Genomic DNA, 25669 nt, shown 5'->3' with positions numbered 1-25669 from the left:
ATGTATTTTTCACTTCAGTTATTGTATTCTTCAGTTCTGATGGATTCTTTTTTCTATTTTCTAACTCTTTGTTGAAGTTCTGTGTTCATCCACTCTTCTCCAGAGTTCAGTAAGCATCTTTATGATCATTACCTTAAACTCTTTATCAGGTAGATTGTTTGTCTCTGTTTCATTTAGCTCTTTTTCTCAGAGTTTTTCTTGTTCTTTCATTTGAAACATATTCCTCTGTCTCCTCATACTGCCTAATTCTCTGTTTATTTCTATGTATTAGGTAGGTCCATTACATCTCCCAATCTTAGAAAAGTGGCCTTATGTAGATGTCCTATGGGGCCCAGCAGCAAGCTTCCCTATGGCTACCAGAGCCAGATGCTCCAGGGGTATCCCCTATGTGGACTGTTTGTGCCCTTTTATTGTGTGTGAGGCCAACTCCTCTGGGCACACTGGTGGGCAGGATAGGCTCCCCAGCACTGTTGGCTGTGCAACCTGTCAGCATGCAACTGCTACAAGTCGCATGATTGCTGGTAGGCTGTGCCGGCCCCCAGAGCTAATATGCTAGAGGGAGGATTCCAATATGGTGCCCACCAGTGCAGGTGTCAGAGTGGTAGAACGAGATCAAAAAAATGGCTGCCACCAGCGTCTCACTTCTAGGGGGAATCCCAGCTGCCTCCTGTTTCTCAGTGAGGCTCTCCAAGATAAGCAAGTGGGTCTGACTCAGACACCTGTCAAACTGCTGCCTCTGTGTTGGGACTTGGAACAAGTAAGTTTCTGTGCACACCCTTTAAGAGCAAAGTCTTGGTACCCTACAGCCCTCTGGCTCTCCCAAACATAAGTCCCACAGGTATTCAAAGTCAGATGTTTTGGGCACTTGTATTCATGGCTTAGGGCCCCCAGGATGGGGAGCTGAATGTGGGGCTTGACCCCTCAGTCCTCAGGGAGGATTTCCATTGTTGTGATTTCCTCCTACTTAAGGACCCTTAAGTGTGGGTCCTGACAAGACCACACCTCTGCCCCTCCTACTCATCTTGTTGTGGTTTCTTCTTTATATCTTTAATTGTAGAGTACCTTCTCTGTTAGTCTTTAGGTCATTCTCAGAGACAGTTGCTCTGTAATTAGTTGTAACTTTGGTGTGCTGTGGGAGCAGGTAAGCTCAGGGGCTTCCTACTCCGCCATCTTGATTGCTCCTTCTACGTCATCCTATCTTGTCAACACCAATGTAGGCTGTAACCATCTCTTTACCAAAGAAAATAATGTATGTGTAAATGCTCTGTAAATATTAAAACCAGTTGAGTGAAAGGTATTGTTATTATCAGGATTCCCAATGTTCATTCTTAAGAAGTTAAGGAAAAAAAAAACCTTCTTAGGAATTAAAAGCGAACTGAAGCAAAGTATGAGGAACAATACAGACTTCAAGGAGAATATTAACATTGACTGTATATTCTTATTTACCATGTTATCATGCTTGCTAATACAATTTGGTTAAATAAAATATTTCACCAGCATTGCCTGCCAGAAATAACAATTTAACCACTAAAACATAAATGAAAAATAGAAATAAGTACTTACTCACAACACCAAACTGTCCCCAGAATAGAAGTATAGCCAAAATTGGGAAAATAACAGTGAGGATATTTTCAATTGGAGAAAACCATGAAACTGGGAAAAGAGAAAACAAAAATCACAATTAACATTTACTATAATCACTGTAACTCCTGCCCATGAATAGTGAACAATATATTTTATTGTGGAGATGGAAAATAAAAACAATTAAAACTTTGGTCTTGAAATAATTAAATAACAAATTATACATATAATTTAACTTATACGGCAAATTTTACTTATGAAACAAGAAACTAGTTCTTTAAGTGCTTTTCACCACATTTTCCCTAACCTATGACTTCTGGAAGGAGGTAATATGGTACAGGAGCTGAGAACAAGGTTCTGTAGCGACAGCGCCTGGCTTTGAAACCCAACCCTAACTTACAATCTCTGTGATCTTGGACAAAGTCTTAACACCTCTCTGTTCTTCAGTGTCCTCATTGTTACACTGGGATAACTGGACTGTGGTAATTGTTAACGAAGTTAATACATGAAAAGGGCCTAAAACAAATCTTGGCACTTACCAAGTGCTCAGCAAACATTAACTACAATTATTATTATGTGCTCCTACAGTGAACACCTATATGTGTAACATGCCAAGAATTTACCTTAAACCAACAATGAAGTCTTTCTGTAAAGACTTACTCAGAGTATCAAAGTGAGGAAGTTGTACAACTGGGTACCTTCACCTTACTCTGACTAAAACCGAGACAGATGTAAGCCCTAGCTTTTCTCAGACTTACTCTGGAATGGAAGACGTATTTATGAATAATTAGGCTTCAAATGATTGTTTACATATAAAGTAACATGAGGGGCTTTAGGTATTAAGTGGTTTACAAGTTACCTAGAGAATAATATGAAATGATATGTTCTATATAAAGGAAATTGTGATTTTAAGTCTTCAAAAAGATTTGTTGAGAACTTTTGAAAAATTAAGTTTAATTGCATCTTATCAACTCTTAAGATGATAATTTTACCTGTGAGATTTCTTCTCTAACAATAAAGCCAAGTAAATGCACTGAAAGCACTTCAAAGTTTGCCTGTGAAGAGGGAATGTGCTGTGCACATTTTCAAATCTTCCACTGCTCTGCCTCTGTATCAGCATGCAAGAAAACTTGTGGGCTTTCATACAGTAATACTAGCCATGCATTTCTTGTGTCAGCTTATAATGTTAAGCTCTGGTAAATGTTCACAACAATCCACAGAATATAACATTATGAATTCTATCTCACAGATATTAACTTTCCATAATCTAGCATCTTGTGCTACACATAGTAGAGACTCAACTGGTTTGTTGCTGAAGGTTCCAACAGTCAAAAAATAGTGAGTGAATGAAAGACAGCTTTTTGGGGTGGTGGGTGGATGCTCTCATGGTTGCAGGTCTCTACCAAGAGACAGATGTTTTCAGATACTCTGAATTCATATCTTAATTTCCAACTGAATTACTGAGCATCTTCCTATACCAAAGAAAACCCATTTCAATTCAGTCTAAAATCCTACCAGGAAAAACCTTCACGAATCATCTTTAGTTTTTTGTATCTAATGCCCAGAGGATTTGGTAAAAGCTCAATGACCTAATGACTATTCTTAACCTATTTTTCTCTACTTGCTTTATTATTTTTTTTGAGTTGTGTACATTAACTCCTCAAATCCTCACAACTATTACATGCCTCCTTATCATTGAGGAAACTGAGGCCTAGAGAATTAAGAGTCTTAAGTATCTTAAATCTTCATGTCCCAAACTGACTCCTGAAACTCCTCCCCCTACTCCTTCAGCAAACCTACCCTCTCAGTTTTCCCCATTTCAGTAGTGGTGATCCCATTTCTCCAGTTGCTCAAGCTAAAAACCTTGGGGTCATCCTTGACTCCTTGACTTCTCTCACACCTCACTTCTGGCCTGACACTAAATCCTGTGGTTGCTACCTTCAAGATACAGCCAGAATCTGATCTCATGTTCAAAGATGGGCTGACAACGAAATGTTCTTTCTTCACTGGCCTCCCTCCTTACACAACAGAACAATCTTCAACAGTCTTAGCATATATTAATAGAAATCTGCCAGTGAAAATAAGAAGTGTGTTTGACCTGGTCTGACCACTCATTTTTCACTTATTACACAAACATTTATTAAAAGCCCACCATGGGTAGGGTAGTCTTCTAGGTACCTGAGATCTAGCAGTGAATAAGCCAGGTGGGGCTACCGGCTTGAGGAGGGGGAGGGGCTGAAGAACATACTCTTGTGGGTAGTAAGGCCTCTTGGGGAGAGGAACTGGCTCTGAGCCTTGGACTGGAAAGGGCCTGCCATGTGAGGACGGGGGAGAAGATATGCCAAAGGAACAGCAAGTTGGAGCAACTGAATGATGGCCAGTGTAACTAGAATTTAATGATACAAGATAAGATGGAAAGAGATTGCTGGGATTAAGAACTCTCTAATTACCTGTTACCTCTCTCTAATTTGTTAAGGTGCGAAAAATCTTCTCAGCTTGTTAAGAACGTTTGGATTTTATTCTATAAGCAATGAAAAGTGATTGGAAACCTTCAAGTACGGAAGAAAAGTGACCTGATTTATTTAAAATCTTCTTTGGCAGCCTTGAACGGAATGGGTTATAGAGAAGCAGGACCTACCAGAAAGTTAATGCAGCCAGCAGGTAGTAGCTGGAAGGTAGGACACAGCCCACAAATGCAGTCCTGAGTTCAGTTTTACTCATCAAATTTAAAGGCATAATAGGGAATCGTCCCAAAGGAAAGTGACTAGAATAGGGATGCTGAAACCATGAGCAATGGCTGAAGGAACTGGGTATTTTTACCTTAGAGAATAAACTTGGAAGAGAAATACCATACCTCCTAGTGAGTGAGAAATTGCAGGGTTGCAAGTTTTAGCTTGACTTCAGGAAGAATTGGAACTGCCTGATAATAGACTAAAATCCTCTGGGCAGTAACAGTCTCATCCTGTCATGCGCTTACGTAAAAATTTGAACGGGAGGGGGCGGGTCCGCGCGGGCCTCCAAGCCGCCCGCCCCGCAGCAGAGAGGTCACAGCGAGAGGTCGCAGCGAGAGGCCGCCCCCAATGCCACAATCGCTGGAGGAGGTCGGTGCGCCGGGCTGCACCGTGGCCTACTGCCGGCAGGAAGGGAAGGATCGAATCATATTTGTGAACAAAGAAGACCATGAAACTCCAAGCAACGCGGAGCTGGCGGCCGACGACTCCAATGATCCGTACGAGGAGCACGGACTGATCCTGCCCCACGGAGACCTCAGCTGGAACTGCCCATGCCTTGGGGGCATGGCCAGCGGGGCGTGTGGGGAACAGTTCAAGGCGGGCTTTTCCTGCTTCCACTGCAGCACAGAGGATGTCAAGGGGTCGGACTGTGTAGACCAGTTCCGGGCCATGCAGGAGTGCATGCTGAAGTACCCAGACCTCCATCCCCAGGAGGAGGAGGAGGAGAAGCCAGCGGATCGGTTAGAGGAAACGGCTGCCTCTGAGGCCACCACAACCAAAAAAGAGGAGGGGTCCAGCTCATGAAGGCCCGGGGCGCGCTGCGCTCCAGCCTCCTTCAGAGAGGATGAACCTCTCCAAGAAAGTGTCTCTCCCTCTGTCGTTCTGTGCACTGTACTGTACAAAATAACTTACTGTGCTGATCAGGGGTCTTGGCCCCTTGACATATACACTGAAAAATGGGTTGTATGTATGTGTGTCTCACATAACCTATCAGCGAATGTAGCTGCCACTTGTGAATTCTCTTCTCAGATTGTCCTGAATTTTGCCACTTTGAAATAACGTGCTGAATAATCTCAGCAACCAAAACTCATTATCTGGGAGTGTCTCCTGTGAGCGAGCTGATTTATTGTGATTCCTTGTATCCCTTTTAGTAGATTTTTTTTTATTAGTTTCTGCTTTATAACAAAGTGAATCAGTCATACATATACATCTGTTCCCACATCCCTTCCCTCTTGCGTCTCCCTCCCTCCCACCCTCCCTATCCCACCCCTCCCCTTTTAGTAGATTTTATATCTAGTTGGAAAGCGAAATAGAAACAAAACATCTTCCTTTAAAAATGCTGGAGTGGGGCCATTCCTTGTAGAAGAGGCGGGATGATCAGCCCTTGAGTATTTGACGAAGCACTATGCTTCATTTCTGATATATTTTGGTTTCCAGTTTGCATTGAGCTCCAGGTTTTATACATTTGGAAAACAGAGCTTTGTACCCTCTGAGTGACTCCCTTTGTAAGTGAAGAGAAAGGCTGTTTTTTTCTGTTCTTGTTATTCCAAAAGCCCTGGTTTGGGGTCTGTGTTCACATTGGCTCCGTCTCAGCCTGTTCAGATGCAATGTTCTTGAGAGGTGGGGACCTAACCATTACCAAAGTAGCACCCGAGAGAGGAAACGGTGTCAATTAAAAGGAAAGCATGATTTTTACCTGAAAGAAAATTTTTTTTGAATGACCAACTAGCTGGGGTGTGATAGAAGTAATTTAGGAATTACATGGGCAGATAGACCAGATGACTAATAGCTGACTCTATACCTCTATGCAGAAATAATAATAAGAGCTATTTCAAAGACAGAGGGTGGGATTATAGAACAAAAAATATTATTGTCTAAGTGATTCTTAACTGGAGCTTATCAGAATTACCTGGAGTTTATCCAAACGCCACATACTCTCCCCTTTCAGCTTCTACCCCGATAACTGTGTGTGTGTGTGTGTGTGGCAGGGGTGGGGTGACCCACGAGTCTCTCAATTTAAAATCACTGCTGCATCTCCCTGCTGTAATTTGTCTTCTCTCACTGACATGAACATGTTACCTCTCTCTAATTTGTTAAGGTGGGAAACGTTTGAGGATCACTGAATTGGATCTTTGAGTATCAAATGAGATGCTAGGGAAAAACCCAATGTTTTATATAAAACTATGTATATGCCCATTAAGCTACTGATTTGTTAGAGTAATTAGTACTGTCAGATGACTAACTCTTTGTTTCCCAAGGGGAGAAGGAGACAAGATACTTCTCTAAGGTCCCTTTCAGTTCTGAGTTTCTATGGCACTAAGAAAATAAATTAAGCTTAAAATGGACTAAGAACAATATTAGGTATTTTTCCACCCCAGGATTAAGAAAGATGATCCAAAGTCAGCCAAACTCTTATTCCACCCAAGCTACATCTGACAACTATGCCCATTATTCTCCAATTCCTGGTCAGGTAGAGTGGCTCGCAGGAAAATAAACCTACTAGTGGAAAGGCAACGAAATGATACTAAGAGGATGTGGTCTGTGGATAGGTGCTTAAATTTTGCTTCCAAGTTTAAACATTATAAAAACCCAGGACCTCATTTCTCTTATCATTGTGTACAACATGGGATGACCTGAAAGGGCCAAGAAATCACTCTCATCAATTAAGTGCGCCTCTCCTTCAAATATATACAAGGTACACCTCCATGCGCAGAGAACACGTTTCCACAGAGAAGGATCACGATAACATTTCTGACACTAAAATTCAAGCCAAAGTTTTACTTGATGCTTCAGGACTGTGACGAGTTTTTTTTTTGATGTATTGACTTGGCTAGGATATAGTCCCCAGTTATCTAATCAAAGCCAGAATTCTAAGGTAGCCCCCAAACACCCTGCCCCCTGAAAGCAGCCTTTTTAAATTCCCTCCCCTGGAGGGAGGGACGGGACTGTGAATATGATGGATTTCATTCCCGTGATTATATTGTTTCATATGGCAAAGAGATTTTGCTAAATGTAATTAAGGCCCCCAATCAGTTGACTTTGAAAGAGTGATTATTCTTGAGGGAGAGGGGGCAGACCAAATAAGAACTGAAAAGGGTTTGGGATCGTTTTAGCAAGAGAAATTCGACATGTTTGAGAGGGATTCAACAAGAGGAGGATTCTCCTTAGCTGGCTTTAAATATGGAAGAGGCTGTGTGGCAAGGAATGGGAACAACCTCTAGGAGCTAAGAGAAGCCACCATCAGACATCCAGCAGAGAAACAGGGACCTCAGTCCTACAATCACATGGAATTGAATTCTGCCAAAACCATGTGTGCTTGGAACAAGACCGTGAGCTTCTGATGAGAACACAGCCTGCTAACACCTTGATTTTAGCCTCGTAAGACTGGAGAACCCAGTCATACCATGACCAGAATTGTGATCTACAAAGTGGTGAGCTAATAAATGGGTGTTGTTTAAAGCTGCTACATTTGTGGTTGTTTGTACATGCACTTGAAAACTAACACGAGGATCTCAAAATGCCTTCATGTCAACATTATGAACATAACGTGTCTCATGATGATGGTAATGGAAATAGCAACTTTGCTAAACTTGAACAGACCTTTTAAAACAAAACCCTAGGGCTTCCCGGGTGGCACAGTGGTTGAGAGTCCGCCTGCCAATGCAGGGGGCACGGGTTCGTGCCCCAGTCTGGGAAGATCCCACATGCCGCAGAGCAGCTGGGCCCGTGAGCCATGGCCGCTGAGCCTGCGCGTCCGGAGCCTGCGCTCCGCAATGGGAGAGGCCACAACAGTGAGAGGCCTGTGTACCGCAAAAAAACCACAAAAAAACAGAAAAACAAAAAAACCAAAACCCTAATAGCTTACTCAGAAAAAAGTAAAATTTTAAGCCTCTCCAAGTTTTTGTATCATTAATACTATAAGTATAAATATTAATAACACATTTTATAACTATTATTATTTACATTTAGTAATCTGGTTGTTTACAAGGTGTTTCCACAGAAACTATATACAGTGGTGATAAACATACTGGTTTTAAAGACAGACAGATCTAGGTTAAAATCCTGGCTATGACTCTGGTCTTGAACAACTACCCTAAATCTCTCATGCTTCCTCATCTTTTAAATGGTAAGACCTATACCTATCTCCTGGAGTTCTTGAGTTCAGAACACAATATACATAAGCTATCTGGCACATATACATAAACTATCTGTGCCCTAATAAATGTAAGATTATTTTACTGTTCTTTTGTACTATCACTTCCTTGAAAGCAGGGATTATGTTTTCATCAACAATGAATCCATAGTGCCTAGCACAGTGCCTGACACATAGTAGGTGCTCAATAAATCTTTGTTAAGTAAGCAAGATATTTTGAACAAGCCTGTGATGGAAATGGTATTCCCATCTTACAGGTAAAAAACAGAGGGCCAGACCGGTTGAGTTTTTTATCCAAATTTTCTTAAACTAGAAAATGGTAATGTATAGAAAAAGCTTTCTAAATTCAAGTCCTGTGCTCCATCCATGCTACTATACTATACGTAGGCACCAGAGGTATATAAAATCTCATAGAGAGGTATACATATCTCATAGGTAGTATTTCTAAAATACTGTGCTCCAAAAAAAGGGCACAAAGAATGGCCACCCTTAATTCACATTCTACTAACTGGAATTCTCTATTACGCAATTTCTATTCCTCACTTATGCCTATATTTGTGAAAAAGTACCACATTGTAAAAATGGTTTCTACTGCCTAAATCCCAAAGTCCCCATGATGGGTAAGTCTCATTATCACAATACATTTGTATTCCACTATAAGAGCCCTGCTCCGGGCTTCCCTGGTGGCGCAGTGGTTGAGAATCTGCCTGCTAATGCAGGGGACACGGGTTCGAGCCCTGGTCTGGGAAGATCCCCCATGCCGCGGAACAACTAGGCCTGTGAGCCACAACTACTGAGCCTGTGTGTCTGGAGGCTGTGCTCCGCAACAAGAGAGGCCACGACACTGAGAGGCCCGCGCACCGCGATGAAGAGTGGCCCCCGCTTGCCACAGCTAGAGAAAGCCCTTCCACAGAAACGAAGACCCAACACAGCCAAAAATAAAAATAAATAAATTAAAAGAAGGCTCAATGTTAAAAAAAAAAAAAAAAAGAGTCCTGCTCCAATTAACTTTTTGTGCAGAGAGGTTTGTTTTTTTTTTCCAGTAAAAAATGGGTACAAAATAATGACATGACAACAGTAGATGCTGGCAAGGATGTGAAGAAACTAGATCACTCATATGTTGCTGATGGGAATGTAAAATGGTACAACCACTCTGCAAAACAGTTTGGCAGTTTCCTTCACTTTGTTATACAGCAGACACTAACACACCATTGTAAAGCAATTATACTCCAATAGAGATGTTAAAAAAAACAAACAAACAACTAAGCATACACTTGCATACAGCTGAATAATTGTACTTCTGGGCATTTATTCAGCAGAATGAAGATTATGGGCACCTAAAAACCTCTATATGGTAGTTCACAGCAACTCCATTTGCTGGAGTTGGAAAACTGGAAACACCCAAAATGTCCTACGATAGGTGAACAGTTAAACAAGCTGTGATATACCCATACCATGGGATACTACTCAGCCAAAAAAGAGAGAGAAAGAGAACAAACTATTGATACAGGCACAACTTGGATAGATCTCAAGGGTACTGCGCTGAGTGTAAAAAGCCAATCTCAAAAGATTACATACTATATGATTCCATTTACATTACATGACCAAAGTACAGACATGGAGAACAAATTAGTGCTTGCCAGGTTAGCATGAGGGAGAGCTTTGTGCAAATGAAATAGTTTTATATGCTGATTGTGGTGGTAGTTACATAAATATACATATCATAAAATGACAAAGAATATACATCCATTGTACCATTGTCAACTTCCAATTTTTTTTTTTTTTTTTTGGCGGTACGCGGGCCTCTCACTGTTGTGGCCTCTCCCGTTGTGGAGCACAGGCTCTGGACGTGCAGGCTCGGCGGCCATGGCTCATGGGCCTAACCGCTCCGCGGCATGTGGGATCTTGCTGGACTGGGGCACGAACCTGTGTCCCCTGCATCGGCAGGCGGACTCTTAACCACTGCGCCACCAGGGAAGCCCCAAGTTTTGATATTTTAGTATCACTGTATAAGAGGTAACCAACCATTGGGGTAACTGAGTGAAGAGTACCCAGCACCCCCAGCACCCCTCTGTTCTATCTTTGCAACTTCCTGTGAATCTATAAGTACTTCAAAAAATAAAAATGAATGCAAAGCCAAATGTCTGAGACCTCTGATAGAATTTTCTACATTCTCTACAGTGAAACAGTACCTCCTCATTTGAATGGTCCCAGAGTAAACACAGTTCATATTTTTATAGGGTATTTTGAAAACAAAGAAAGATGAAACAATCACACACAAAATTATAAACTTTCTCTTCATCTCAGATGTTGGTATTACTTTCTCATCTATCTTCATTCCAACTTCTGGCCTTTCAAGTCTCATATCTTGAGTTGACTGCTCAGTGACCTACACTACACTAAAAAATTACTGGTCCCTATGCCTTGTTTTTTCATTCCAATGAAGCTGTACATTCCTTCAGAAATTTCAACTAGATATTAGGTTATCCAATTCCAGATTAGACTCCTGATGAAAGGTATACTCTAAAATAAAGAAAAAAAGCTCTTCAGCCCAAATTAATATCAAATTAATAAAAGTTACAGTGTAAGAGAGATTTCTGAGCAGAAAAGCCTTCCAGATTCTGCTAGCCTACTCTAAGCCATCTCCCGCCCTCCCTCTCACAACACCCCAGGCCAGCTTCAGCAACCTGATACCTTCCTTCATAAAAACAAACACCCCAAGAACACAATTTACATCTGCAAAGCACTTTGGTTCACAAAGCACTTGTACACAAGGGATCTCATTTGGTGCTCATTAGACTGTAGAATACATAGAAGCAAGTATCTATTTTCATCACCATTTTAGAGATGAGGTAACTTGACTTGGCAAAGTAACTTCTCCATACCATAAAGGCGAACAGTTAAGTTGCAGAATAGGGGATATAACTCAGATCTGTTGATTCCTAATCCTAAGCAATGTCAAAATATTCTATCAACCTAAGCACCCCATTCCCAATGTGGTAACAGATATTTAGTAACAGTAAATGCGAGAAGAACAGAGGCAAACAGCGGATCCAATTGAACTGATCTGATCCCATTAAAAGCAGAGGTTCTTAAAGTATGATCTAATCCTGAGATCGGTAATATGTCTAGTGATTCTAAATAGAGCTTTCAAAATAGGAGGTTGAAATGTACTTCTATGTGGTTGAAGAACTCAGCTGGCACAGCGAAGAATAGAAAGAAAGGAGACTTTAAATTTACTTCAGGTAACTACTGCTTTATGCAACTCACCAACTCAAGTTTGTGAAGAAAGGGCAGAATAATGGTGCTATAATTTAAATAATTATAAATAAATTAATTAAATTGGATCCCTAGCTCTCCCACATCTTGGCCAAGGAAAAAAATAACAAAGCAAGGCTAAGCACAGGAAACCTCAAGGAATCATCTATGATAACCTGATTTTTAATATTCTGATTCTCCTCCTAATCTGTTCTTTCCAGAGGAAGCATGGCTGGGACTTGTCAACCCTTGATCAAAGTGTAACGTTAAAAAAAAGGCAAAATAATTGGAAAAAGCCTTGAAAATTAATCACATGAAAGAAAGTACTTTTGAGGGCAGCAAACAGAAATGCAGAGTAGATGACCCCTGGACTGCTCACCGCAATATAACAGCCCTCAGACAAAAAGTTTGAGAACCACACAATGTACAAACTAACGAACAACAAAGGAGATTTACTGTGAAAAGCAGAAGAGCATATAAGATAAAACTCATGATCTTAAAGCTGCTAAACATTCCATCAACATTTATTATTAATAGTCTGCTTTTTGATTCAAACAAGTCGGTGGCCCCATTTTACCCCCCTTTCTAACAGGATCATGTTGCTTCAGGAGAAATAAAAGGGAAACTTTATATAGAAGTCTTACCAACACGGTATTTTAGTTCTACGATGGTTTCGCCTTCTCTGCTTAATTCTGTTACTTCACAAGTGTAGTTTCCTAAGACGGCATCAGATTTATCCATCGTCAAAGAGGCAATGCCATTTAGTAATTCTGATGGTGAGATTTTTGTACTAGTAAAGTTATTGCTGGGCTTGGACTTTTGCTGACCTCCATCAAAGGTGAAAATGTCTTTTCCTTTAAATTTCCACTTGACATACAATTCAGCAATGTTCTTCGCCTCCATGTTATTAACAAAACATGGGATGACAACAGTTTGATTGCAAACGGTGTATTCTACAGATTTGGTTGTATTAAATATTAGCTGAGCTGAACCTGGAAAAGAGAAATAAAATTGTTTCATTTCATTACAGAATTCTATACTATGAGATTTTACGTATGTTACAAATCCTTAAGATAAAGAGAAATACTTCTATTGTTCACTTAAGCAAGCAAGCAGCTATAGAGAAGAGAAGATGGGCAAGGTTAAAAAAAGAAACAAATTATTTTAATATTAACATACACAGCTGACAGACAACACTGTACACCTCTTGCTTATTCATTCCCAGTAAAACAAAATATACATTCTCACACATCTTGGGAATAAATTCAGCAACTGTGTTAGAACATGCAGGTGTAGTATCTGGCTTTGGAAGCTTTGAAGTAATCATTACTGTCTTCCGATATATGTAGAAGAATACTATCCTTACTATGAGAAAATTTTAAACAGAAAATAAAACCAAATATTATATTCAGCCTTAACTTCTATATACTCCTCCAAATAGAACTTGCTAAACTGATATGAAGTTTATCTCTATCCCTATGTTGCATTTCCGAAAAAGGTGTCAGGCTCTACTGTACTTAAATATAAAAAGTAAATCACATGAATCACATCACATCTTTCCACTAGGATGGAAAGTCTTAGAATGCTAAGGAGAAAAAAACATTCTCTATGGCTATTTTCCCATTGCAAAATACAGACAGCAACAGACATTTTGTATGCGAGTATTATAAAAGATTATACACAATTGAATGGTATTTTCCCACTCCCACATTTCATTGAAACTAAGGAACAACTTCCAAATGTATATTACAGGTATCCCTTCCTTCTAGAAACCATAAAGCACCCAAAATAAAGCTAAGATGTAAGTTGAAACCAAGAGCAGATACTGCTAAATAAGTAGCATATATTCCATCAACTCTTCAATAGGATAAACTACTGGTTGTTGCCTTATAAAAGAGGGATTGAGAAATGAATCATCTTTCATCTAGAATGTGCAAAAATGTGGAGAAGTTGTAGTTGTCTTCCACATTCTTCAGCCATTTATCAACTCTTTCATCTATGTAGTTCCTTGGTGTTTCTCTCAAAAAAAGCACTAACAAATATAAATAAAACCTCAAGTTTAATCACTCATCTTTAAGATATTTTCCTTCATTGGGGCATAGGATGTTATTACTCTAGGAACATAATTACTATTCAATAAGTGCCCACTGAATTGAATGCTAGGATGCAGAGTGGAATATGAACTGAACAATGTTCAAGAAGCCTGAGAACAAATCCCAGCTCTGTCATTTTTCAGTATGCGACCTTAAGCAATTCACTTAACTTCTCTATGCCTTGGTTTACTCTCTGTAAGTAAGAGGATCAAAAAGGGCTTCCCTGGTGGCACAGTGGTTGAGAGTCCGCCTGCCGATGCAGGGGACACAGGTTCGTGCCCCGGTCCGGGAGGATCCCACATGCCGCGGAGCGGCTGGGCCTGTGAGCCATGGCCGCTGAGCCTGCGCGTCCGGAGCCTGTGCTCCGCAACGGGAGAGGCCACAACAGTGAGAGGCCCGCGTACCGGAAAAAAAAAAAAAAAAAAAAAAACGAACACTGGGCTGCTTCACAGAATTGTGGTCAGTATCACAGGAGAAAATATATTGGCAAGTGCTCTCTAAACAATACTGTGCTATAAATATGTAGGATGATACTATAAAAACTAAGCACTATACAGCATTTTAATGTAATGCTCCAGACCTTCTCTGACTGGCAGGTCTAAATTGTTACATTTCTGGGAATCTGCAGTCTGAAGCAATCCTGTGGGCATCCATAGCTCACCTCTCCCTAGTTCTTTATATTTCTAGCCACCCAAATATCAGGAAGCCCCAGGCAAAACCTGGACTTCCAAATGCATTCTTCAAAACCTTGGAGTTGTAAATTATTTCCCCTGAGAAATAAGCATTAGGGGGAGACTACAGTGTACAAGGAGAGAAGAAAGTGGCTATGACGTTGGAATTAGAAAGGAAGGAAAGTGTCAGAAAATATGGTCAACGATTTTGAAATGGACAAAAAGATTACTGGGAGTCCTTTCAGCAGAGTGCTGGGCACTGTCTGACAGATCCTTTTGGAATATCTGATTCTATAGGGGCCTGTGCCTTTTGCTAAGACTGGGCTGCTTTTACAATTTTGTAAGTTGTAGAAAACTGATGGCAATGTGAATGATTCATATCCATAGAGATACAAATAAACTTTGTTCTACCATTGATTTCCACCTGGTGGAAGAGAGGAATTTAAACAATTACATTTTAGGGACTTCCCTGGAGGTCTAGTGCTTAAGACTCAGTGCTTCCACTTCAGGGGGCATGGGTTTGGTCCCTGGTTGGGGAACTAAGATCCTGCATGCCTTGCAGCATGGCCAAAAAAAATTACATTTTATTGCGCTGAGGACATTGACCAATTTTGCATTTGCTCACAAATTCATTTCACCATTCCTGATTTCCCATATGTACATGTGTCTATTCTTCCAATTCTCTTTTAAAACCAAGATGGTTGTACCGTCTTGCTGGTTTGCTTATTAATGTGAAATAAAAACTTTGACACATGTTCATTTTATATTTGTTTGAGTCAAGATTTTACCTTCTAAAAATTATCCTTTAATTAAAGAGATACAAGTGAAGAGCTAAATTATCCCAGTGATCTTTTTTAGAAGTGGTAAGACCGCTTCTATGTAAGTAAGAAGCAGTCAGCAAGCATTCCACGATTTCATAACTTATGTTTAGAAATGAATTTTCTAAAGAATACAGAAAGCACTGATTACTCTGTTATTTGTTGTAATATTAATGCAAACATTTTTATAGCTGAAGCAATTTAAGTAGAATAAATGCTGTCAATAACCTTCAAAGTGAAATTGACCTGGATAAACTATAATTTGAATAATCCTTGCACTAATAATTAATAAATATAGTCCAAAATGTTGCTCCATCAGCTGTTAACTACAACTTCATCCTCTATAAACATTTGTTAAAAAGCTATTAAGTAGTAAAATTATCTGATTTGGTTTTTCTCTATTTTGCCTACTGCCTTCTGATGAAACAGCGAAGTGAAGAAATGATCTAAAATATACAGAGCAAATAAAGGATCATATAGATAATTATCATGAATAAGTAAGTTCTGAATAATCAAGAAATGCCTACAGCAGTCTAAATCAGATAGAAATTGATCAGTATAACCATCAGCCATGCCAGAGTTACAGATAAATTAACAAATGAAATGAGAAAATTAACTTATATCAAATGCCAAAAATATTGGACCTTACAACCACTGTGAATACAGACCACCAACTCAAACCATCTCATACCACAGTCCTCAAAACAGCTGCTATACACTTTCAGAAACGGCTTAATACATGATACTCACAGTACACAGGTCTAGGTCAGAAATGCTAACATTCAGCAAATGTTTATTGAAAATTACCTGATCTGAAATACTGTGACAGGATGTGGGGATACATTAATGGAAAAAAATGTAGGAGTTATCTTTAAGAAGCTTAGAATTCTCACTTGGGGGACTGATACATACTTTTTATAACCCAAGGTCATAAGGGCTGTCCTTCCTGTATGAAGTGCTATGGATGGGCAGGAAAGTAATCAGTCTTACGGATTTCAAGGAAAATGTTTGTTGGGTCTTCCCTGGTGGCACAGTGGTTAACAATCTGCCTGCCAATGCAGGGGACACGGGTTTGAGCCCTGGTCGGGGAGGATCCCACAAGCCGCGGAGCAACTAAGCCCGTGTGCCACAACTACAGAGCCTGCGCTCTAGGGCCCTTGAGCCACAACTACTGAGCCTGCGTGCCACAACTACTGAAGCCTATGTGCCTAGAGCCCGTGCTCCGCAACAAGAGAAGCCACCACAATGAGAAGCCCGCTCATTGCAACAAAAAGTAGCCCCCGCTCACCACAACTAGAGAAAGCCCGCGCATGGCAGCGAAGACCCAACACAGCCAAAAATAAAATAAAATAAATAAATTTATTTTTTTTTAAAAAAGAAAATGTTTGTTGCTACTAAGGGAACAACAGAAGATTGCCGTAGACCCTGACCATTTAGGCCTTCAATCTTTTGTCGTTTCACATGTTCCACATAAAAGTTCTCTCCTTTGTAACAACTCTGAAATCACTCTCCTTTTGCAAGAGTTTATCTTATACTCTCCGAAGGAGTCCTCTCTTCCTATTTCAAGTTGAGTCCTCCAGATAAGAAACCAGAAGCTTCCAATACTTCCACCTATAAATTTTCCTGCTACCCCAACTATCCACACCTCTCTTCCCCTCACTTCCTCCTCTTCAGAAATGAACCCTGTCACCTGAGAGCTAGTTTACATTTCTGCCCCACACTCATCAATCTCCTTGAGGACTTTCCCTCGTTGTCTATCATCCTCCGACATCCCTCAAGTTCATTTACAGTAGGTTTAAAAAAACTTCTTTAAATGCTTGAATATTAGCCAACTGAAAAAAATAAGTCCCTTGTACTTGTCTCTGTTTCCTAGCATCCTAGAAAGATAATCTACATGCATTTCTTCACCTCTTATTCACTTCTTAAATCTCTGCCACCTGGCCTCCATCTTGGCCTTTTTCACTACAACAGCTCTTGCCAAAGTCCCCAATCATCCCCTGTGAGAACGGAATGCACGTGGTTCACTCTCTATCTTGACTTCTCTACAGTTCTTGAGCCAGTGGGCAGCTCCTTTCTTGCTCTTGTCTCTTGGCTTCTATGTCTCTGGATTTCCTCCTAGAGCCTTCTCCACCTCGTTGCAGCATTTTTCTTTATTGAAATCTACTCCTTGACTCACAATAAATATTAGGTTCCTAAGGACTTCCTGTCCAACGCTGCCCCCCACCCCCACCCCCCGCCCCAGTATTCTCCCTCACTCCAGGTTTTAACTACCCACGCATTTTATTTAACTAGGCCTCACCTTTCTCCTTAACTGCAGACCTTGGAAAGCCAACTGGCTGCTATGTGTTTCCACTTGGATGCACTACAGTTACTTCAGAGTCAACATGTCCAAAAATCTACTTACCCTCTGCCTACCTTCATTCCAAATCCTCACTTCCCTAAAGTATTTTCTATTATCTACCAGTCAACCAGACCTGAACCTACGAATCATGCTGGATTCTGCCCTCTCCTTAGCCATGGAGAGTTCTTGTTAGGCTCAGCCTATTTAACAGTTCCTAAATCCAATGTCTGTTGTATGAATTAATTAGGCATTCATCATTTCTGCCTTGAACTATTGCCATACCCTCTTAACTAGCTCCTTGCCTTCAGCCTCAATGTTTCCCCATCCCAGCCATGTATTTTCCACAGTTCCCGAAATAACTGTTCCAAATGCAAATATACACTCTTTTGCCTAATATACTTTAACAGCACCTGCCGCCCCCTGACTTTCAGGCTAAATTCTAAGGGTATTAGCATGGAATACAAACTAGGTCCTTCAAGATCCTGTCCAGCTCCACTTCCTGTACTCCTTCATTTCCAAACTAAGCTCCAATCATAATGACCTTCTTGCAATTCCATGGATATGCAAATGCACTCTCTTCTCCATGCCTTTCCCCCCACACACAAGCTGTTCCCCAGCCTAAGGAGGCCTGTACCTTTCACTGGGTGTTCAGGTAAGAGCACAAACTTTGGAGTCAGACCTTGGATGGTGACTTAGCACTTCCTAAGTGTATATATAACCTTGGGCAAGTTACTTAATTTCTGTATCTCAGTTTCCTCATCTATAAAATGTGAATATTGATAGTGTACACCTCATAGAAATTTTGTTAAGATTTAATAAGATAAAGAACATGGAGTTCTTAGTTCAGTGCCTTTCACATACACAGCAAATGTTCAATAAATGGCAGCTACAGTTCACTAACTTTGGCTCTTCCTGAAAGCACGGTTGAGATGTTCAATCCTGTCCCCTTCATTGCTACTACTCAACTGTATTCATCCCTCCTTATTGCTCCCACTGCCCCCTCTTCAAGTGCTGTCACTGCACTTACTATCAAATCTTGTAACTACTGTTTTACTTTACTGATCTCTCCTTTAGGATCAAAAGATAGTAATGCAAGGACAATGTCTTCATTTGGTATCCTATGGATCTAACCCAGGGTCCAGCAAGTAGGACTTAATATATTCCTTCTGAATGTAAAAATTTAAAGTATGAATTCCAAGAAGGGAAAATCTAAACATCGTATCAGGGAAGATTCACTCTTCTTCCATATTTCAAAAGAATCCTCCACTGTTTCTTATTTCTATAGACCTGATTACAGTATCGTGAAGCTACATATTTTAATGAAAAATCTAAATCAAGTCAGTTGCAGATTGGATGGAACAGTTCCTTTAAAATTACTTGTCATGTCTAAGAATGCTTTTCCTACCAGGTGGTGTTTAAACTGGGTCTGGAAGGATAGTAGGAATGTCATAGAAAAGTAAGAGCTTTCTAGGCAGAGTACATAATGAGTACAGGGGAGTGAAGAAAGAGAATAACCGAAGGCTGATGATTATTCAGGTGAGCTCTAGGAAAGGGCTGGAAAAGATGGTTAAGAAGTATTGTAAAGGCTTCCTTGAATGTCATTCTGAGGAGTTTGGAGTTGAAACCATAAGCAGTAGCAAACCACTCAGACTACTTACATTAAAAAAAATAATACAGCAGTATGAAGGGCGAATTGCGGCAGGAAAGGAGATGGGAAAGAAGATACATTAAGAGATCACTGCAGTAATCCAGGCAAATGACAACTGAAAAGAAGGCCAAAAATTACAGTAAAAAAACAAAAAAGGAAAATCGACATAAGTCAGGTGTGGGAGGTAAAGGAGAAGAAGAAAGAAGAATTGTAAAGTTGTTAACTAAAAAACAAACAACCCAATCCCAAAATGGGCAGAAGACCTAAATAGACATTTCTCCAAAGAAGATATACAGATTGCCAACAAACACATGAATGGATGCTCAACATCACTAATCATTACAGAAATGCAAATCAAAACTAGAATGAGATATCACCTCACACCAGTCAGAATGGCCTTTATCAAAAAATCTACAAACAATAAATGCTGGAGAGGGTGTGGAGAAAAGGGAACCCTCTTGCACTGTTGGTGGGAATGTAAATTGATACAGCCACTACGGAGAACTGTATGGAGGTTCCTTAAAAAACTAAAAAAACTACCATATGACCCAGCAATCCCACTACTGGGCATACACCCTGAGAAAACCATAATTCAAAAAGAGTCATGTACCACAATGTTCATTGCAGCTCTATTTACAATAGCCAGGACATGGAAGCAACCTAAGTGTCCACTGACAGATGAATGGATAAAGAAGATGTGGCACATATATACAATGGAATATTACTCAGCCATAAAAAGAAACGAAATTGAGTTATTTGTAGTGAGGTGGATGGACCTAGAGTCTGTCATACAGAGTGAAGTAAGTCAGAAAGGGAAAAACAAATACCGTATGCTAACACATATATATGGAATCTAAAAAAAAAAAAATGGTTCTGAAGAACCTAGGGGCAGGACAGGAATAAAGACACAGACGTAGAGAATGGACTTGAGGACACAGGGAGGGGGAAGGGTAAGCTCAGACGAAGTGAGAGAGTGTCATGGACATATATACACTACCAAATGTAAAACAGATAGCTAGTGGGTTGGAAGCAGACACATAGCACTGGGAGATCAGCTCCGTGCTTTGTGACCACCTAGAGGGGTGTGATAGGGAGGGTGAGAGGGAGACGCAAGAGGGAGGGGACATGGGGATATATGTATATGTACAGCTGATTCACTGTGTTATACAGCAGAAACTAACACACCATTGTAAAGCAATTATACTCCAATATAGTTGTTAAAAAAACTAAAAAATAAAGTAAAATAAAAATAAAGTTGTTGGCTAAAATATCAATAGTATGCATAACTAGTTAGATTATGGATTAACTATACAGAAAAGAGATTTAGGGGTGAATATTCTTTCAATATTTAATAAGCTGAGTATTAAAAGTACCTGTGATGCAATGAAATGGAGATGTCCAGTAGATCCCAGGATATATCAATCTGGATTAAAGAAGAAAAGTCTGAGCTACAAAGACTTGGGAATTACAAGAATATAGGCAGTAATTGAAACTGTGAGCATGAACAAGATCACCCAGAGAGTCCTTGCAAAGCAAAGAGAGCAGGTACCAGAGAATAAAGTGTTGGGGAATACCAATATTTATGGAGCAAATAGTTAAAGAGGAACAAACCAAGGATGTGAGAAAAAGAAGTGATAGAAGTAGGTGAGGCAGCAAAGAATGCCACTGCAGACACCAAGGAAGGGTCTTAATATGGACAAAACAGATGTCAAGCAGGATGAATAAAAACAGCCTCTAGAGATTTAAAATTTCACCATTAGCTTCTTTACCAATGTCAGCAGACTAGGGACTTGGCAGTATAAGAAAGCAGAGAAAGAAGGCAATAACAGAAAGAGCGTGGAGGCCGGGACAAGGCCAAGGTTTTTTGGGTTGTTCTTCTTGTTTGTTTTTAATATGGGGTGAAACTTGAGCATGTCTGCTAGCTAAGATGAAGGAATCAATGAAGAAGGAAAGATCTAAAGTACAAGGCTTAAGGATTAAGGTGATTAGGCAGGTCTCCAAGATGGTGGAAGTGAAAGAGCTGTAGACAGGGGATCCTTTCCTTGGAAAGTGAATAGGAACACTTGTGACACTGGGTGAAGGAGGAGAATGAGAAGAACGTTGCCTAAGATATTATAGACAAGTTTAGTAATGGTGGGCGGGAAGTTGAGAGAGTCCACACCACACATCACTATTTTTTGCAGTAGAGTAGGAAGTTAATTATTTGCTTGGAATGGATGTTCAGGATTGGCGTAAGAAGCCCCAGCAGTCACTAAGGTGAATGAAGCAAAGCTCGTTGAGTAAAGACACCTGCGAGAAATGAATCCTACTAATATTTGCCATCAGGCTTGGTCTCTGGTATGAAGAACTGGAGTCTCAAACTGAATTGGGTTAGAATGAGGGTCAAAAGGAGGATTTAGTCAGATCTCTCCTCAACAGAAACTAAATAAAGTCTGGGGTAAAATGGAGGTGTCCACACCTGTTTAGTTCTGACTCAAACTAATCTCCCACTGGGTTTTAAAGTGGCCTCATAAGAACAGAAATGGTCAACCTAGAATTATAAGGCCCGGGGCAGTTTAAAGTCAGTAACATCCAGAGTTACAGCCTTATCAAGCACTTAAAATATATTAAGTACTACTGCCTTATAAAAACAAAAAATCCCTTCTCTTCATAAACTACACTTTAAGTTATTAAGAGGCATACAGTCTGAAATTTGTCTGTATGTCCAAGAGGGCCTTGCAAAATGCTTAGAGCATAACATGGGCTCATACTTGCTTGAAACAGGAAAAGCAATTTTGATAGACCCTGCACTTGCCAAATGCCTTGCCTTGTTTTTTAACCTATAAGTGTGACATGTATTCAAATATGCACTCTTTCTCCTAATCTAGATATTAAACCCTGGGATTGACCAGATTCTGAGCTTTATACAATTGCTCCATGGAGATGGAATAAAATATTCAGAGCAGGGTGTAACTTCTAATTCCTGTTGCAACTCCATGTAACCACAAAGAGGGAAAATTCAGGTTCTATTGTCTTAGTCTAGGTATATCAGAATCAAATTTCCTGGGTACTCTATATTTTTTTTAACTTTATTACTACAATAAGTTTAGCAAAATTGATCCTACACTATCATTCTTGTTCTTTTATCATAGAAGAAATATCAGCACTAGTACACAAAGTGCAAGTTGCTTTATCACAACCCAAGAGTGCATTATATTAGGCTGAGGCACAAGATATAAAAATATAGAAATTTTTCTCTTGTATAAAAAGGTATGACAGCAAACACCTAAAAGATGGGTAAAATGGTTATATGAAAATTACATCACGAAAAGAACATAAATGTATTAGAAAACAATGCCTATAGCAGCTAGAGTTGAATTAACATCAAGGAATGCAAACTTAGTTTTAATAATGCATTTTGGATTTAGAATGTTTATCAATTTTGGGAAAACCACCTATTTTTCATCTTTAGAACCTGGCCTTTCAAATCTCCATTAACAATTCAGTGGCAAAGATAAAACATCTGCCAAAATACAGATGACAGCATGAGCAAATGTCCTAATGGTAGGCATTTAGTGTAATGCTTTAGCATACTGCCTCTAGACTGCTGGGCAGCCCCGGAAATAAGTACTTTTAAATAGGCATTTACTTCCTTAAAATGGCACATTGTGGTTAAAAGTCATATATTCTTTAGGAGAAAAGAAAACATTTTTGTTTAAGCAAGCCAAATGACTACTAGACTTACACAATAAAAATGTTGTTTTTAACCATGTGTACCTTTGATTTTAAAAACTCACTTTGAGCAAAGAAAAATCATTCAACCACTGATAAGACAGTTCATATCACTGTCCTTATGTGAGTAGTGTTTTATTTACCAGTTAGTGAATACCACTGAAACTGCTGATGTGCTTTTAAGCAATGTATAATTGGACATATGGGGAAGGGGGGAGGAAAGGAGAATAGTAACTCATTCTACATCTTGTAAACCAATAAAGGATGTTGTATTTTGCCTGTAATTAGAAGGAATGGGCATTTTAGACAATTTCCTTTACTACAAAGATCAATGGAAACTGCAGTGGTTACCTGGAAGTAGCCTTTGATTAACAATCATTTATAAATGAAACTGCAAGCAAATCAAACCTGAGTACAAATAAACGTACAAACCCATGACTTCCTTACTCATTTTAGAATCTAATTTCAGTCTCCCAAATACTTTGGTTTATAACTACTGGTGTTCTGAGACTGTTAACATCTCTTCATACATGTTCTTTTAAAACTACATATTAAACACACTTGCACAAAAATCCATTATATCCTATGACAAACACTATCCCTTCCTGTTTTATATTCAACACTTAACTCAAATGCATAATGCCTCTGTTTTGTTTTTTTTCAGGTTATTATTAACTAAGTACAATGAAATACCATAAATTCTGAATTCTAAGACTCTGTAGGGACTTGAGCACACTACTATTGTATGTAAATGAGTGCTAATTATATGTGATCATACCTATTACTAAAAGAGGCCTAACCATTTCTATCCCCAAAAGTACCATTCTAGCGCTTCTTTCTAATCTACTTGAAAATAGGACCCCGTTTTTAAAACAGTACATTATTTACACTTCTTACGCTTCAAACTAGCTTTGAGACCAACGGTCTGAATTGGTAATATTTTATTACAAATTCATAATCGGGTTCAATATAAGGCTTTCTGATCATACAACAGGTTTCTGAAAGCAGTATTATTTGAGCTATAATGATAGTAATGAGCAATAAGCCGTTAAGAATGATAACAGAAAACACTACCTTACCTAATATCAACCCTTCAGATAACAGAGATTGATTATTAGCAGCTCCAACATCCCAGGCGGCTTCAGAGTGAGGAAAGAGCTAAGCCGGGACTTAAGGGCATTTTGGAAATAGCTTGGAAGTCACAAGCCTTTATGAATGGCACAGTGAGGCTAATAACCCGTTTAAAATGTAATTAACTTAGCATTCTAGAATAAAATGTAACAACTGCTTGTTACTGTTACTCCAACTCAATTCTGAATTTTACAAAAAAGTTCACAAGAGGCTCTATAGATGTGAAGTGTGACAGGCACTGTAGAGCCACGAAAATTCCCATTCCTTCCTCAGTTATTACAGACGAAGCACACGTTTTAAAAAAGCGAAATGGATTCCAAAAGCTTGGGGGGGCCAAAACGCCTTTGGCGTCGAAAGACACCAAATCTCACTCTGCCGCAAATATGCTTTGACTAGAGGTTACTGTCTTCATACTTCAAGCGAAATCTGGATTACTTTTAAAATGGTTCCCCTAAAAAAAAGTAGGAAAACTTGAACGTGCAGTTCGGACTGTATTAAAGTGGTTGGTGGGGCGTGGGAGTAGCGAGAAAGAGTTTCCATCCAGGAAGCTTGTATCTAGGGTAATAAAAAAAAAAAAAAGCAGCCAGAAGAATCTTCTGATTAAACGCTGGGTTGGAAATGAAACTTAACTGTGTCCTTTACGTCCCCTTAACTCCTATGTTCAGGTGGGAGGGCAAACAGGAGAAACCCCTTCTTTCAGACTTCGCCAAAATGCGCACTTGCATCGCATGAGGCTCGGGCCCTCCCACTCTCCCTCCTTCAACCCCAAATGCGTTTAAAGCACTGAGGAGAGAGAGGGTGCGAAAGAGGGGGGACCCTAACAGCTGCCAACCCCTCTCCTCTGATCGCGCCCTTTCTCTCTACAGCTAATTTTTGCGCGAGGTGCACGGTTTGGAGTCTTCCTCAGTGTGTGCATCTGGAGGTGGAGAACAGGGTAAGACGAGCCCCGCTCTCACCCAGGGGAAGAGGAAGAGGAGGCAAAGGAAGCAAAGAAGGGGGCGCAGATTACCCGCGGGGCCCTCCCACGTCCGCACCCCGGGCGTGCAGGGCCCGCGTGCCCCGCGCCCTGGCCACCCTCTCCAGGGAGCCGCCGGGCCAGAGGGGGCGCAGCCCACACACCCGCGGGGGCGGCGAGACACTAGCCGCAGAGCCAAGAGCGAGTGACCACTCACCGCAGCGCGCCGAGCCCAGCAGCAGCAACACCACCAGGGGCCACATCTCCGCCCCCGCCGCGGGGTCGCCGCCGCCGCAGGTGTCTGGAGCAGGCGCCGCCGCCGTTAGAGAGGACCGACCGCCGCCTCCCGTCACAGTCAGGACCGGGTGCCCAGGCGGCTTGGCCGCGCGCAGGCGCGCTCCCGCCGCCCCACACCCGCTCCCCCTCCCGTGCGGGCCGCGCACGCGCGCTCGGCCTCGCCCCCCGCCCCGCCGCGACTGCTGTTGACGCGTCGCCCTTCCGACTCGCGGCCTCGAGTTCCCGCTCCCGCCAGCTCCCCGGCGGTGGCGCGCGCCGGGCATCCTCGTCAAGCCCTGCC

The 25669-nt window shown here is 40.7% G+C and overlaps 2 protein-coding genes across 4 annotated transcripts in view; one reads left to right on the top strand and one right to left on the bottom strand.

Annotated features, from left to right (window-relative positions):
* CD47 (CD47 molecule) overlaps nt 1-25355 on the bottom strand; it is a gene marked incomplete at its 5' end in the record, with an annotated part of 54102 nt that extends 28747 nt beyond the window's left edge. For all 3 annotated transcript variants that reach the window (XM_079705316.1, XM_079705317.1, XM_079705318.1), the window contains 3 exons: nt 1564-1653; nt 12369-12716; nt 25310-25355. In XM_079705316.1, coding sequence (XP_079561442.1) covers nt 1564-1653; nt 12369-12716; nt 25310-25355 — 484 coding nt within the window. The remainder of the gene's footprint in view (nt 1-1563; nt 1654-12368; nt 12717-25309) is intronic.
* On the top strand, nt 4662-5117 carry LOC307053172 (mitochondrial intermembrane space import and assembly protein 40-like; the record flags this gene model as incomplete). Its single annotated transcript, XM_079704478.1, has 1 exon — nt 4662-5117. The coding sequence occupies one exon, from the start codon at nt 4662-4664 to the stop codon at nt 5115-5117; it is 456 nt and encodes a 151-aa protein (XP_079560604.1).
* Nucleotides 25356-25669: the final 314 nt, after the last annotated feature.

Source organism: Hyperoodon ampullatus, assembly GCF_949752795.1.
Source record: "Hyperoodon ampullatus genome assembly, chromosome: 5".
NCBI lineage: Eukaryota > Metazoa > Chordata > Mammalia > Artiodactyla > Ziphiidae > Hyperoodon > Hyperoodon ampullatus.
This window is presented reverse-complemented; position numbering and strand designations above follow the sequence as displayed.